Source organism: Phytophthora parasitica (genome assembly GCF_000247585.1).
Source record: "Phytophthora parasitica INRA-310 unplaced genomic scaffold supercont2.8, whole genome shotgun sequence".
Lineage (NCBI taxonomy): Eukaryota > Oomycota > Peronosporomycetes > Peronosporales > Peronosporaceae > Phytophthora > Phytophthora nicotianae.
In genome coordinates this window covers 1104954-1118239 of record NW_008648994.1, presented here as the reverse complement: position 1 = coordinate 1118239, position 13286 = coordinate 1104954, and the positions used below count along the sequence as shown (strand labels likewise).

The 13286-nt window shown below is 49.0% G+C and overlaps 8 protein-coding genes across 9 annotated transcripts; 2 read left to right on the top strand and 6 right to left on the bottom strand.

Moving 5' to 3' along the window:
* Nucleotides 1–309: 309 nt before the first annotated feature.
* Nucleotides 310–2589, top strand: PPTG_21784 (hypothetical protein; the record flags this gene model as incomplete). The annotated part of the gene is made up of 1 exon (XM_008899969.1): nt 310–2589. The coding sequence occupies one exon, from the start codon at nt 310–312 to the stop codon at nt 2587–2589; it is 2280 nt and encodes a 759-aa protein (XP_008898217.1).
* Nucleotides 2590–2642: 53 nt separating this feature from the next.
* On the bottom strand, nt 2643–2999 carry PPTG_21783 (hypothetical protein). Its single transcript, XM_008899968.1, has one exon. The coding sequence runs from the start codon at nt 2985–2987 to the stop codon at nt 2781–2783; it is 207 nt and encodes a 68-aa protein (XP_008898216.1). The 5' UTR covers nt 2988–2999; the 3' UTR covers nt 2643–2780.
* Nucleotides 3000–3018: 19 nt separating this feature from the next.
* On the bottom strand, nt 3019–3264 carry PPTG_21782 (hypothetical protein; the record flags this gene model as incomplete). The annotated part of the gene is made up of 1 exon (XM_008899967.1): nt 3019–3264. One exon carries the CDS (start codon nt 3262–3264, stop codon nt 3019–3021), a length of 246 nt encoding a protein of 81 aa, XP_008898215.1.
* A 307-nt stretch (nt 3265–3571) lies between these two features.
* PPTG_05907 (hypothetical protein) lies at nt 3572–4190 on the bottom strand. Its single transcript, XM_008899646.1, has one exon. The coding sequence runs from the start codon at nt 4161–4163 to the stop codon at nt 3777–3779; it is 387 nt and encodes a 128-aa protein (XP_008897894.1). The 5' UTR covers nt 4164–4190; the 3' UTR covers nt 3572–3776.
* Nucleotides 4191–4838: 648 nt separating this feature from the next.
* PPTG_05906 (hypothetical protein) lies at nt 4839–5579 on the bottom strand (the record flags this gene model as incomplete). The annotated part of the gene is made up of 1 exon (XM_008899645.1): nt 4839–5579. One exon carries the CDS (start codon nt 5577–5579, stop codon nt 4839–4841), a length of 741 nt encoding a protein of 246 aa, XP_008897893.1.
* A 744-nt stretch (nt 5580–6323) lies between these two features.
* Nucleotides 6324–6665, bottom strand: PPTG_21781 (hypothetical protein; the record flags this gene model as incomplete). The annotated part of the gene is made up of 2 exons (XM_008899966.1): nt 6324–6354; nt 6409–6665. 2 exons carry the CDS (start codon nt 6663–6665, stop codon nt 6324–6326), a joined length of 288 nt encoding a protein of 95 aa, XP_008898214.1.
* An 862-nt stretch (nt 6666–7527) lies between these two features.
* Nucleotides 7528–10602, top strand: PPTG_05905. Of its 2 annotated transcripts, XM_008899643.1 has the most exons (6): nt 7528–7888; nt 7963–8063; nt 8142–9260; nt 9324–9620; nt 9673–9947; nt 10011–10602. In XM_008899643.1, the coding sequence occupies exons 1-6, from the start codon at nt 7543–7545 to the stop codon at nt 10216–10218; spliced, it is 2346 nt and encodes a 781-aa protein (XP_008897891.1). In that variant the 5' UTR covers nt 7528–7542; the 3' UTR covers nt 10219–10602. The 2 variants fall into 2 exon arrangements, with proteins under 2 accessions (XP_008897891.1, XP_008897892.1); XM_008899644.1 differs by having other exon boundaries at nt 7963–9260.
* On the bottom strand, nt 9942–11459 carry PPTG_05904 (hypothetical protein). Its single transcript, XM_008899642.1, has 4 exons — nt 11016–11459; nt 10835–10944; nt 10629–10773; nt 9942–10568 (listed from the first exon to the last, which is right to left on the bottom strand). Exons 1-4 carry the CDS (start codon nt 11415–11417, stop codon nt 10263–10265), a joined length of 963 nt encoding a protein of 320 aa, XP_008897890.1. The 5' UTR covers nt 11418–11459; the 3' UTR covers nt 9942–10262.
* Nucleotides 11460–13286: the final 1827 nt, after the last annotated feature.

Sequence of the window (13286 nt, the reverse complement as noted above, 5' to 3'; positions counted from 1 at the left end):
TCACCTTTTTATCAACTATAATATTATCGGATATCAAATATATACAGGTGTTTGCTGTGTTTTTAGATCTTGGACACGAACGCCTCAAATAACCTACCATTCCCAAGGGCAGTCCCCTGTGACCACCTTATGTTTCACTACAACACCTTGGTAGTCGCATCCGCTCGCGTGGATGCATCCACAAGCTTGTTTGAAGGATCCGTAGTCCCTGGCATACTGACTGCTAAGGCATTACAGGATGTACTGTTTGCGGGATGGCGTAACGGTGATGCAGACTGCTGTGACGAGATTATAAGTCCTTACGGCCGAATGCCTCGACCAACCCGAAAACCTCTCAATCGAAGTCGACATAACGATGCTAATCGTTTTCAATGCAATTTCCGGTCCAAGCATGAACTTATCACGAGACGCAAACACTGCAGTAAACTAGACCCGATACCAGCTGTGACTCCCTCTCAACTGTTACACGCTCGAAACCAATCCGGCAGCGGAGAAGCCGGACTTGAAGCACCAGATGAGCAGAGTATTGAGCACCTTCGATCTGGCTTACAGCAGACAAATTTCAAGCTCCAACGAGATGCAGACCGATTGCAACACGAAATTCAGTGGATTCACGGCCACTTTCCAGTCTTGAAGCTCGCCAATGTGAAGTGCTCACGTAATTTACGTCAACAGCTGTTCCGAAATGCAGTTCAACATGTTTCTACTAACTTTATGTTACGAAAGGCGTTAATGTTTTGGTACCAGAAGCTCCTCGATGCTCGACGTAAGGAGCGACTGCAGTTGAGTGCATCTCGTCAACTCATTGCAATGTTTGAGAAAGTATCATTCGATCGTGTCGTTGGGAAGTTTAGTTCATGGAGAAATTGGGTTCTGGAATGTCAAATTGAGGAAAAGATGGCTGCATCCATTACGTTACAGCGTTCCGCTAGACTGCTTCAATCCCGTCGTGAAGAACGAGAATCTGCTGAACAACAAGAAGCACTGATGAAAGCTCTCGAAGAACTAATTCGCAACGCTAAGATTATCCAACGAGCATACCGCCGACACCGACGAGCCGTTCAACAGTGTCAATATGAAGCTGCTGCAAGAAAAATCCAACACATCGAGACGCGTCGAGTTGCGTATAACGGATATATCGAGCAGCAACAAGCTGCAAGGCTCCTGCAGGGGAAGTTTCGAGCTTATATACAGAAGCGTAATCGTAAGCGAGCTATCGCAATTGCTGAGCTCTTCGATCGCAGTTGTGACAAGAGTGCACAGCGTATTCAAAATACTTGGCGTGGTTATTTATCGTGGCGATATTACGAATTACCAGTTGGCATTGTGCAATCTTTAGTCGATCACGTTGAATATCTAGGCGCCGTCCACTTGATCCAAGGGCATCTTCGTGGGTTTCAATGTCGCTATCGTAATAGGAAGAAGAACGACAGTGCCGTCCGTATCCAGAATTACTGGCGTGCTGGTAAACATCGAATGATATTAAGGAATGAAAGGCGGATAATACGTTTGCACCGAGATCTTGCAGCTTCGCGCTTGCAACGCACATACCGGCGCTCGAGAGAGGAGCGCAAGATCCGCAGTGCTCTTCATCAATCCACACGTCCGCTGTATCTCCGCGCTTGTGAATTTGGAAATAGCTTTCGGGATCATTTCCGAGTGTCAGTAGCTAAAAGCGCTTGCGTCGTGATTCAAACAACCTGGAGACGATACGTTGCCTACAAACAGGAGAAGTGTTCGAGACTCGCTGCAGCTTCGACAATCCAAAGGTTTCTAAAGCGTAGAGGGATATTATCAATGTGGCGAAATGCAGTGTTTAACGCTCATTGTCGAGATGAAGCAGCTCGGAATATCCAGCGCTGGATACGAAAACTTCGTCATCGTTTAGAATCTGTTCGGATACAACCTGTTGCGTACGCGCTAGAGCAGGTTTCTGCTGTGTCGAAAATCCAACGATGGTACAGATATTGTCACTCTGATTCATGGGGGATTCTTCTTGCTCGACTACTAGCTACTGAACTTCCACGATGTATAGAAGCTGTCAACCAAATTAAACGCTGTTGGAACGGTTATTGTGCTAGAAAAGAAGAGTGTTCGCAGCGTGCGAACACCATTGCTAGTCTCATCAAGCAGCAACAACGTGCGGAAGTTGAACATCGAGCTGCTCATTTCATTCAGCGAATGTTTAAACGTATGATCGACCGACGCGATGGCAAAGTGTTACTACACCGGTACAAAATACTTTTCCGCCGAGAGATTAAGCGAAAACAACAACGCGTTATCGTACACAAGTACTTGGAGGAGAAATCTCAACAACGTAAGAAGAAACAAGAGACTAAAACTGCCAGTCTTGCAATAAGACGAGCGTCAATAGCGACTTCGACTGAACCATCACAAGCGCTTGGTTTAGATAGCTACTCAACTGAATTGAGTGCTTTTACGCTGGATGAAACGCCAAACGAAACAACAGACAGCGGATGGGCTGACACGCAATCACCTCAGATCGATAGCCCTGTCCAATACTGGAGCGAAGAGTATCAGCGAGCTTACCTTTATGATCCAGTTACTGGAATATCGACATGGCTGTGAAAACAAAGATCGATGACAGCTTTCTAAAAAAAAATTCAAATAAAATTTATGAACTCAAGCTAAAAAAACTGAATTGAAGGAAGTTACCCGACTTTTAGAACACTGTGATCACCTGGAATGGCAGCTTTACGGATTCTCGCGATATTTCAGCATGGCAGCGTCAACTTCTGCCCAAACGGGCGAGTTCGGCGTCACAGGGCGAGCCGTTGAGTGACCATTTTGCATTTCTTGCCGCTGGACATCACTCCGACCCAATTTCCCGTCTGAAGACTCACTACTGGGCCTCCAGCTCTCATCAGCGGTTTGTGCCTCGCATCATAGTCGTGGTAAATGCCAATTGTGATCCAGTCGGCGTCGAGCGGGACGATCATGTTGCAGACTCGACTAGTGACCACCATGGGTTCTGGCTTCTCACGCGGTGAGCGGCATTTATACCCAATCAATGTCACAGTCAGCACACTGCAGAGCTTCCTCTGGTTGCAGATACGAGGCATCTTCAAGTCCGCGCATCTTAAGCAGTGACAAGTCTAGGTCTTCGAAGTCCTCAGTGCGCTCCACCTCGTAGTCTTTATCGTTGTAGACAACCTGGCAGCAGTTGGCGACCCAAAGTGGCCTCGGCAAGCGTGAAGAGCTGTGAGGACGAAGTAGTCGAACGAGATGAGGAATCCCGTGCATTCTCCACTTTTGCCCGCAAAGCTTTAATAATTTCCAACACAGTGTACTTGAGTAAGAGTGTTTTATTTATTTTTATTTTAGCTATCCGTGTACTTCATTTGTCGGTCCACTGAAAGCCTCTACTTGTTCGCAAGCGAAGCCAATACAAGGTAAGCTTACTGTTGTGCGTGTGCAGGTTGCACCAAGGCAAATTCTGAGATTAGTTAATCCGCTTGCAGTTGAGGACCTGCAAAAGTGGCTACGGGTGTGCTTTAGTCTGTGGATCGCTTTCATGTACCTTTGAAATTCCAGGATGTTTTTAATGCGCAAAAAGCGCTTTTTGCAACTCAATTAAGACGTGGGCGTTTTGCTTGAGCACAAATTAGTGTCTGATTATTAGTAAGGTTCAATCCAAATACAAGGGATCTACGAGCCATGATGGAGAGATGAAAGCTCATCGCTAGTGGTCTTTAACGTAAAGTTTAAGCTAACCTTGACGTCGCGGTTGACTGGCCATTTTTTTTTTTGTTTTGCTAGTGTGTTGCGAAGAATGCTGGAATCGGCAGATGTACTCGGTGTTCAACCGTCCAAAAACCGAATGTGTGTTGAAGCAGACCAAACCAGATAAACAGTTCGATAGAAAGACTGCTGGTGCCAGCTCGACCGTATCCACTCAACGCCTCTTGAAGATTTCCGTGCAGATTTGCCTTCAGATTCGGTGGTCCACACACGTTGAACTCCTGTGAACTATGCGCATAGTCGTGCGGAATGTGATGAGGCATTTGTCGTCGACTGCGCGGCACGTGCCTCTGGCCGATAACCGAGCCAGGCCAGCCAAACAGCCAGCCAGCAGCACGAGGCCAGTAACCCCATGTGATCGATTCCTCTCTCGATTTGCTCGTTGCTGCTTTGACTGCCATTTTGGCGTCCGCATCGCCAGCTTTTTTTTTTCTGCTTGGAGTGCAATGCGCCGACGTCACGGCTCTGGATTGAAGTCGGCATAGACGATACTGTAAAATGGTGCTTGGGCTACTTCAAGGAGTCAGAATCTAAAGTTCGGACACAAGCTGGTGCTTGGAAACGCAAGCGAAATTATATTGCCAGGCAACATGCGCTTCGTGCGAATACTCGCCGTCAATAAGCGCGCGTGTGGCCACCAGAGCCCAATGCCAAGGCGAAGGTAAAGCTGCATGCACGATAGCTTGATGTTGTTGCTTGAGCTGTCACAAGCTAAGGCAACTTGGTGATTCGCAAACAGCTTTTGCAGTGCAAGTTGCACTTCCGTTTAAACCAGCGAAAAACGCAAGCAGCAGGCATGTCCCGTCGTGTGTGACGGTCGCTTACGTCGACAGGCGCCGTCGTGCGGTGATCGGAAGCACCGAGAGCACCGTCGGGGAAGTGCAAGGGTGTGGCGAGTTGCAACGGCAAGGCAACAGCTTTTGGCAACGCATCAATGGTGGCAAATGAATGAAAGGAAAATGATGTTCTTGTTGTAGATTGATATTGAATAAATACGTCAAAAATACTACCATGTACATGTGCACGTGTCCATCCAAAACTGACGGATAAATAAGCTCGTGAGGATCGACGTCGCCTTACTTCTTCATCTTGCCACCGTGGCTCCAGCAGTAGCCGCCGGACTTGGGGCCTTTGTTGCAGCCCTCGAGCTTGCACAGACGCTTGCCACCATGGCTCCAGCACACGCCATTCTTGCGAGACGCGTTGAGGCATCCCTCGACGGTGCAGCGCTTGCCTCCTCCGTGACTGATGCACAGTCCGAGGCTCACTGCATGTTTAGTGCAGCCCGCCTCGGAGCAACGAAGGCCGCCACCATGGGCGATGCAAAAGCCTCCAGCCTTGGCGCGTTTGTTGCAGCTAGCCATGCCACACAGCTTCGCGTTGCTAGTGCGCTTAGAAGGCAGGCTCTTGCGGGCTTGTTGTTCGTTCAGTTGGCTGACAGCGGCATCAGCCAACAAACTGTTGAGCTCCAGCTCGGGTTGGCGAGGTGACGCTGTCTTGGTGTCCTGGAGCTGCTTGTAGAGGTCCATGCAGTGCTTCTGCACAGGACTGAGACTCTCGGGGCTGGCATCGCGGTTGATCATGACGCCAATGGACGGCAGACGCGCAAGGTTCTTCTCCTTGAGAGGAGACACCTGCGAGCTGAGCACGTCGCTCATTCCAACGAGACGCGGTGACCACTCCGAGTTGGCCGTGGAGGCTGTGGCAGCGAACAGACTCGGTAGACGCACAAGGTTGTGGCTGGCTTCAGTCGCAGGCGACGGTGGCTGTTTCCACATGTCGAGTTGCAGGTCCAGCGGTGCGAGGATGGTTTCCATGACTGAAAGTTGATGTGGAGAGCGAGAAAACGGAAATGGCAGGTTTGTTGCGGACAAAGGTCAAATTCAATTGTGGGCGTATGTCGCTTCGGCTTTGGTGGCGCACGGCGTCTTCGAGTGCGGATTTTGAAGTGGCGGCCGACTGTCGCGCTTGTGGCAAGTGCCAGAGACGCAGTGTCCACTCGCTGATCACGTACAGGCTCTTGCCAAGTTCAACCTTGCGCCTCCAAGCGGAAATCGGGGAACCGCCGAAAACGGCGCATAAAGCTGTCAACAGATGAGTGAAGTTCTGGATGAAGGAAGAACCGTTCTCAGCACCATTCTCGAGCGGTCACTGGATCCTAATTTCTCTCTAGCGTTACATGAACATACACTTGCTGGGACTGCGCGGCGGAACTTGTTTTTTTTGCTAGGATTCTTTTTCGGAAGGGCGTTGAAGTTGTTGGAAGTTTGCCGCAAGAGGCCGTTTTCTCTATTCACGTTTAGTGCTTAGTGCAACTAGCTCGGGGGACGCGGCTGTCGAAATTCCCGTCTCTTGAGAGTTCCATCGTCGAAGACGCAAGCAAGGTGTCGTTGGCGACGGTGTCACTCAGCGGATTGCAGGCACTCCCAAGTCTCTGCGTCTTTGAAGTTCAATGGCGCGCTGGCTTCATCAAATGAGGCTCTGTGGCAGTACTACGTGAGTCGCCATTGCAAATTCAGCGCTCTATGCCCGTGTACAGACACTGAGCGAAGTCGCTTGCGCTAGATCTGGCCTAGTTCAACCCATCGGCACCTCAAAAATACAGTGTCCGTGAATGAATTAGCAAAATATGGTCAAAGTTAGCACCTAAATCGTAGACGGTTGCGGATAAAGCAAGCTTCAAGTGCGACGAGCGCCGCCATCTTTCGACGATGGAAGAGCACCAGCTGCTGCATTGCAGCACTTGCAGTGTAGTGCCGAGCCGGCCCTGATAACGTCCACGCTCTGCAAGCACCAGCGCGGATTTCCGAGGGTGGCGAAGCCGGCGCCCAAGCATTGCACTTGTGCTGCTTGGTTGCCAGCCCGTGACGAGGCCGACGCGACAGTCGCCGAACGCGTTCCATCTGTTTTCTTTCGCCGCGAGTTCAACGTCCTTTCACGACCACACGTTACGGTCACTCTCCGCCAAGCAGCATTTTCGTCAACATGTCGGAATGATGTTCTCTCTGTGTATGGCGAATTTCATGGCTCAAATGACCAGGCCACGAGGACGACGCTGCATATTGAGAAGATGCTGACAGAGATCCTCTATCAGCAGCGGAAATGCAGGTTGACAAACGCCGCCTGTCTTGCGTTTCAAGCTTGTTGGGCGAAGTGGCAAGTTCCACGAGGTTCCGACGAGAAAGTTGCCCGTTGAAGGGTTTTGCGATACTGTATCAGGATGCATAAAGTTGTACTTCTACTAGTATTGTGGTGCTTCCCGTTGCGGTTGTCGTCGCGCTGATTGATGGTGCAATTACACGTCCCTCGCAGCCTTGTCGTAGTATGACTCGTAATGCGCTTGTAAAACGGTGGCCATCGCCTCGAACCAATTTTACTTTCGATACTTCGAAGTGCCATGGTTACCAGCTCGCTTAACCATTTTGTCCTCGAAACATCTCTTGTCAAGAGGACAAGTGTTCACAGTGCATGGTTCGCATTCCTAGAGTGCTCCGTCTTCGGTGGTAAGCCAGACATGGACATCATAGCAAATCACCGTCGTAAGCTCCACCATGAAGTCCCGTGTCGGGTGCAACTCGAGTCACCAGGCCCACAACACGGGGGAAATCAAAGGTAACTCGAGCTTCCATTGACCTGGTCAAATTGACCGCCAGTGGCTTGCTGTACATCGTCGCCCCTCCAACCCCCCCCCCCCCCAAAAAAAAAAAAAAAACTTCTGTAGAAATTCGTACTTAACGATAGTCGATCTTTTTCAGACGCGTATCTTCCATTTTGACAAGCATGAGGCGTCGCAAAGAGCACCGCACAGCCATCCACAGTGTTCCAGCAACTAGCAACTCGGTCCATAAGCCAGTCGGCAACGTTATCACACCAACTCGGTATGCTCTGTCAACTGGCGATGCGGCTGTTTTGTTGGTGCTTGCAGCGGGGACTCTGCTCGTCTACACTATGACACTTTACCCGTCGATCGCTGGGGGTGACAGCGGGGAGCTCGTGGCCGAGTCCTGCCATTTGGGTATTTCGCATCCTCCCGGTTATCCTCTCTTCAATATGATCGTCCACCTCTTCACACAGTACTTGCCGCTCGGCGACACCCCAGCATGGCGAGCCAACTTTTTCTCGGCTGGTCCGTAGAACTTCTTTGATACCGGTATTATAAATTCGCAGACTATTTCTAATGCTTACTTGCGGTTGGTACAGTTTGCGACACAGTGACGGTGTCGTTTATTTATCTTAGTTTGTTGCATTGGATGGCGCTAACTGGGTGGACTGGACGACGTGTTGCGGCTTTCACTGCTGCTGTACGCCACATTTTCTTAAGCTTTTCTTTAAATTGGTGGAATTTCTTATTTAAAATTAAATTTGATATTGTATTGTAGGCTCTGTTTGGGTTCTCACCGCTCATCTGGACGTACGCGGTGGGGGCTGAAGTTTTTGCACTGAATAACGCTTTTGCAGCAGTGTTGGTGTTTTTATTGATGCAGTACGCACGTCGTGGAGATTTTAAGTCGGCATTGACAGGGGCGTTTACTTGTGGTCTGGGAATGTGTAACCAGCACACGATCATATTATTCGAACTGCCCATCATTGCGTGGGTGTTGTGGTCTAGAAGACGATCGCTGTGGTGGAAGGAGGTTGCACACTTTACAGGCGCTTTTGCTCTTGGATTGACGCCGTACATTTACATGCCGATCACGGCAAATTGGAACCCTCAGCCAGGATCTTGGGGAGATGTTTCGACATTAAGCGGTTTAATTCACCATATCCGTCGAGCGGACTATGGCACATTCCGGTTATATGCGAGCGATGAGGCCAACGAAGATCTATGGACGCGGCTGTATCTGTACGGAGTTGACTTAACAAACCGAGAAATTCCGTTCCAGCTTGCATTCCCCATTATTGGACTGGGTATGCTTCAAACTCTCCGTGTTAGTACAAACATGAACCGTCAACTCGGTGGGTTCATGATAGCTATGTACACTTTCTACATGATCGTTTTCCATTCTTTGGCCAATCTTCCGATCAGTGAAGGGCTCATTTATGGGGTTCAAATGCGCTTCTGGCAACAACCAAATGTGGTCATATTCATCTGGTTCGGTGTTGGACTTGGATATATCGTGAATTTAGTCGCACAAGTAATTGGAGGCACTTCGAGAGTGATGAAGACTGCGAGTTCTATGATTCTTCATATCGCGTGTTTGGCACTGGTAGGTGCTCAGATTTGGCGTTGGTACGAACTGTGTGATCAGAATCAAGCATTTTACATCAGAAACTACGCTCATGCACTACTAGACCCGCTACCACCAAACGCTATACTCTTCGTGAATTTTGATCTACAGTGGACTTCATTGCGATATCTGCAGCGCTGTGAACTTAGACGCCCAGATGTCACTGTTCTCAATCTTTCAATGATGACTTACAAATGGTTTGCTACAAAACATGATCATTATCCGAATCTTCAATTTCCAGGATCAAGACTTGTTCCATTCGGCTCAGTGGTAAGAGAACTGCACTGTCTGTAAGATATTTCTGATAACTTTTAACATGTTTATTGTCTTTAGAGCGACGGCTTTAGCATGACCCAGCTGTTAGACACGAATATTGTACAAACATTTTCAGAGAAGCAGTTACGCTTCTTCTTGGGTGGGAAACTGAGCTACAATGACCAGGACTTTATCGAGAAGTACACTCTTGTGCCGTATGGACTACTTGACGAGTTCCAGAGCTTGACAACCCCGTCTCCATCTCTGAAAAACTGGTATTCATCGCAACAAAAAGTCAAGAGGATGATACGCGAGCGCCTATCGACGCTTCCTCCTGAGAAAATTTACAATGATGAAACCTGGGAATGGACAATTGTAAGTTTTGGTCTAATGATCTTGTGGTACTGTTACTAACTTGTGCATATAGGCTCGAGATTACGGAATGAAAGAGCTCAACTGGGCGACGTATTTGCTGGAGAGAACCATCGCGGAGGACCCTGAAAATCTAACATTGTTGAGCGAAGCTGCTAAGCCTATGGAGTTGTCGTACCAATTGGAGCCGTCAGAATTCTGGAACGCAGCGTCTAACTTGAAAAATTTAGGACTCGCGTATGCTCAAATGGTCAAGTCCAGCCATGAGTTCACTACCTCAACCGATCCATTCTTCAATGAAGTTGTGGGTGCAGGCGTGGAAGACTCGAGGTATCAGTGGACTCTTCTGTTTGAGTTATGTAAGTAATCTAAAGAAAATGTTATGATGTACAGGTTTAAAGATCGAGCTTCGGCTCGAATGCTGGAAGTATGGAATTCATGGCTTCAAGTACCTGAAGCCAAGCTAGACCAAGGATACGAAGCAATTAGAAGCATCGTCCGCAAGTTTGTTCCGGAAGAAAAGAAACTTGAAAAATCTAGTAAGCGGCGTAAGAAAAAATCCCCAAAGAAGAGGGTTTCTACGAAGACTGGCAAGAAGTAGCTAATTCGGACAAAGTATACCACATACCACCTGGCTTTGGATAGTTACTGGTATAGCTTGATCAACTCGTCCGAAACTGCAGATGGAGTGAGCACACCCAGATCTGTGAACATCAATGCGATGTATCCAGGCGGAGTGTAATCGAAGAAGGGGCTTGCAAACGACACGTTCCTCATCGTCTCGTCAGTAGGCTCTCCACCAGCAAGATCACCAGAGATCGCAGCCATCTGCTTCTGCGGGACGTCACGCTGCGTTAATGGATACAGTCGAGCGAACTTGTAGCTCTCCGCTGCCACGTAAAACTGCTTGTTCAGGGCCTGTGCGATCACAGCAATCGAGTACGTGCCGATCTAAAACAATAATATTAGCAATACGTTTCCATCATCAGACACAGAAAATAAATTACTTACCGAGTTGACAATACCGCCGTTTTCCACCACTCCCTCAGCTCCAACAATCACAATGTCCATTTGCTCCATGTAGTACGCCACAGCCGAATCGAGAATCACCGTCGTAGGGATACCTGCCTTCGCCAGTTCCTCCGCCGTACTCACTCTGCAAAGATAAAGATATTAATAAAACAAGTTATCCTACAGAAATACAAATTACGACCTACCCGGAAGCATTGCTTCGTCCTTCCGTCACAAAAACCGAAAAGTTCTTGGTCTTGGCAGCTTCACGCAGCAATGCAATCACCACACGCGACTTGCCGTGCGTTAAAACTTTCTGCAAATAAGGTAAAAACGACGTCAGATATGAACTTTCCGCGTTTGTTATATTTTGCAATCCATCCGTACCATGCCGTCCCGGATGAAATTGTGGCCCACGTCACTGATGCGCTTGCGACTGGATAGCGATGTCTCGGCGAATAGTTTACCCCGGTCAATCAACTGCGAGCGGCATAGATCGAAGTCGTCGAACTCGAGGAAGCAGCGCGTCACGTAACGTAAGAACAGCTGGCAGCCGGCAGTCGTAGCGATCGAGTTGTGGAAGCGCGTGGCCGATGCCTTGTCGTCCGCGGCCTGGAAGACACGCAACTGCTGCGCCGCCTCCTGTAGCTCGCCTTCCATCTGCATCATGGTACTGGCCTCGCTGCGGGTAATAACACCCGTCAGTGCCTTGATAACTGCCACGGCCACTGCCACATCTGGGTCCTCCAGGTAGCGCAAGAAGTCCGTCACCACCTGTGGCTCCGCCATTTTTGAGTTTGGATTTGGTTCGGCCAACCGATTTTTTACTTATGGAAAAATGGTGTTTCTAACATAAAGAAAGAGCCCCGTAGCAAATCTAGAACGTCCAAAATACTCTTTCTCAAATTCAAAAGAATAAACCTGAAAGAAGGATACCCCTTCCCCCCCCCCTCCTTTCAGACACCAAGTCAAACGAGTGAAAAAAAAAAGACAGCAGTTTAGAACACAAAATGGCTCCGGAAATGGATCCAATTTCATGGCTGCTCAGTGAGCCTTAAGATATAGTCTCGCTTCTGAAGGGAAGACACACAAACTTCAAAATAGTTTTTATACCTGCTTGAAGCGGTTGAAGCTGCAAAACTAACCCAGTGGAGTGATAGGACAGACGGGTAGCTTCAAGTCGCGTCTGATATGTTTTCAAAAGACTTATACAGGAAAAAAAAATAGAAGACCACTTTACCAACACCTTTTTGTGTGTGTGTGTGTGTGTTTTAGCTAAACTAAGCTGCTGTTTATTTTAGACTCTCATCCTTTGTTGATGTGTTTTCATGATATCCGCGCATTATTGCCTGTACCCTATCGGCCCAACTAACTGGTACACTCCGCGACAAGATATATCACCCACCCGTATTTTAGTCCGTAACTCGCTGAGTTTTACGAGTTATCTGTTGAGATTTCGACAGGCTGCTTTTCCTAGTTATAGACGACCGAGGTTTGTGCTAACGCCTGCGATTTCGCAGAGCGAGGTGAAGCTCACATACAGTTTTCCTTCGGCAACGTCGCGACAGGTTAGATCACCCAGCTATAGCATACAAAATTCAAGTCAAAAAGAATGATGGTAACTTCAATAGTGTGTCTTGTGACCGTTTTTAGCTAGGACTTCCACGCATCTGCGTGGCATCGACTCAACCAGAGACACTAGCAGAGCTTGAGGAATGTTATCCCACGCGTCAAACAGCACTACCTTTAAATCTTGCACGCTGTCAAATTGTCTGCCATTCGCATACACCCTTCTACTTAGAATTGACCACAAGTTCTCAATCGGATTGAGATCCGGAGACTTGGAGGGCCAACTTAGCACTTGAATTTCTTGCTCAGAAAAAAACTCCATCGTTTGCTTAGACACGTGAATACTAGCGTTGTCCTGTTGGTAGATAAAATCCATACCATAGTTCGCATGAGCAAAGGGAAGGAGAAACTCAGAGACCGTATAAATATAGTCCTCTGAGTTCTGCCTTCCCGTTAGAACAACGAGAGGCGTCTTACCATGGGCGCTAAAGGCTGCCCAAACCATGAGGGAGCCGCCACCAGCCTGACGGCGCTTCGTGTCGCGCGGTGCTTTGCGGAGATCCCGCCAATAGTGCTGAAAGCCGTCGGGTCCGTCCAGGTTCCACTTCTTTTCATCTGAAAAGATGATGGAGTCCCAGACAGACCCGGCGTCTTTTCGCACCAGCATCGTGCTGGCCCAGTCCTTGCGCGCCTTCATGTCCTTGGGCGTGAGCGGCAGCGTGTTTACCATCTTGGTGTACACCAACCAGTCCACCTTAGCTAAGGTGCGCTGGATGGTGCGCATCGAGACGGGAAAGTTGAGGTCGGCCTTGAGCTGTGCGGCCGAGGAATCGCCTCTGGAGGCGGCGCGGACGAGACGACGGGTGTCCCGGTCCGACAATGCTGGTGGTGGCCCCGGACGGGCGGGGTCGGCGCGAGGCTGGGCGGGCGCGGTGATTCGCCGGACCGTGTGAGTGCAGCGTCCTGTCTTCTGGGCAACGACACGAGTGCTGAGCCCGCCTTCTCTCAGCCCCTCGATTCTGCCCTTCTCGTGCTGTGACAGCCGAGGCTTTTTGGTCTTCTTAGTGGTCTTGATGATTTCAAATACTG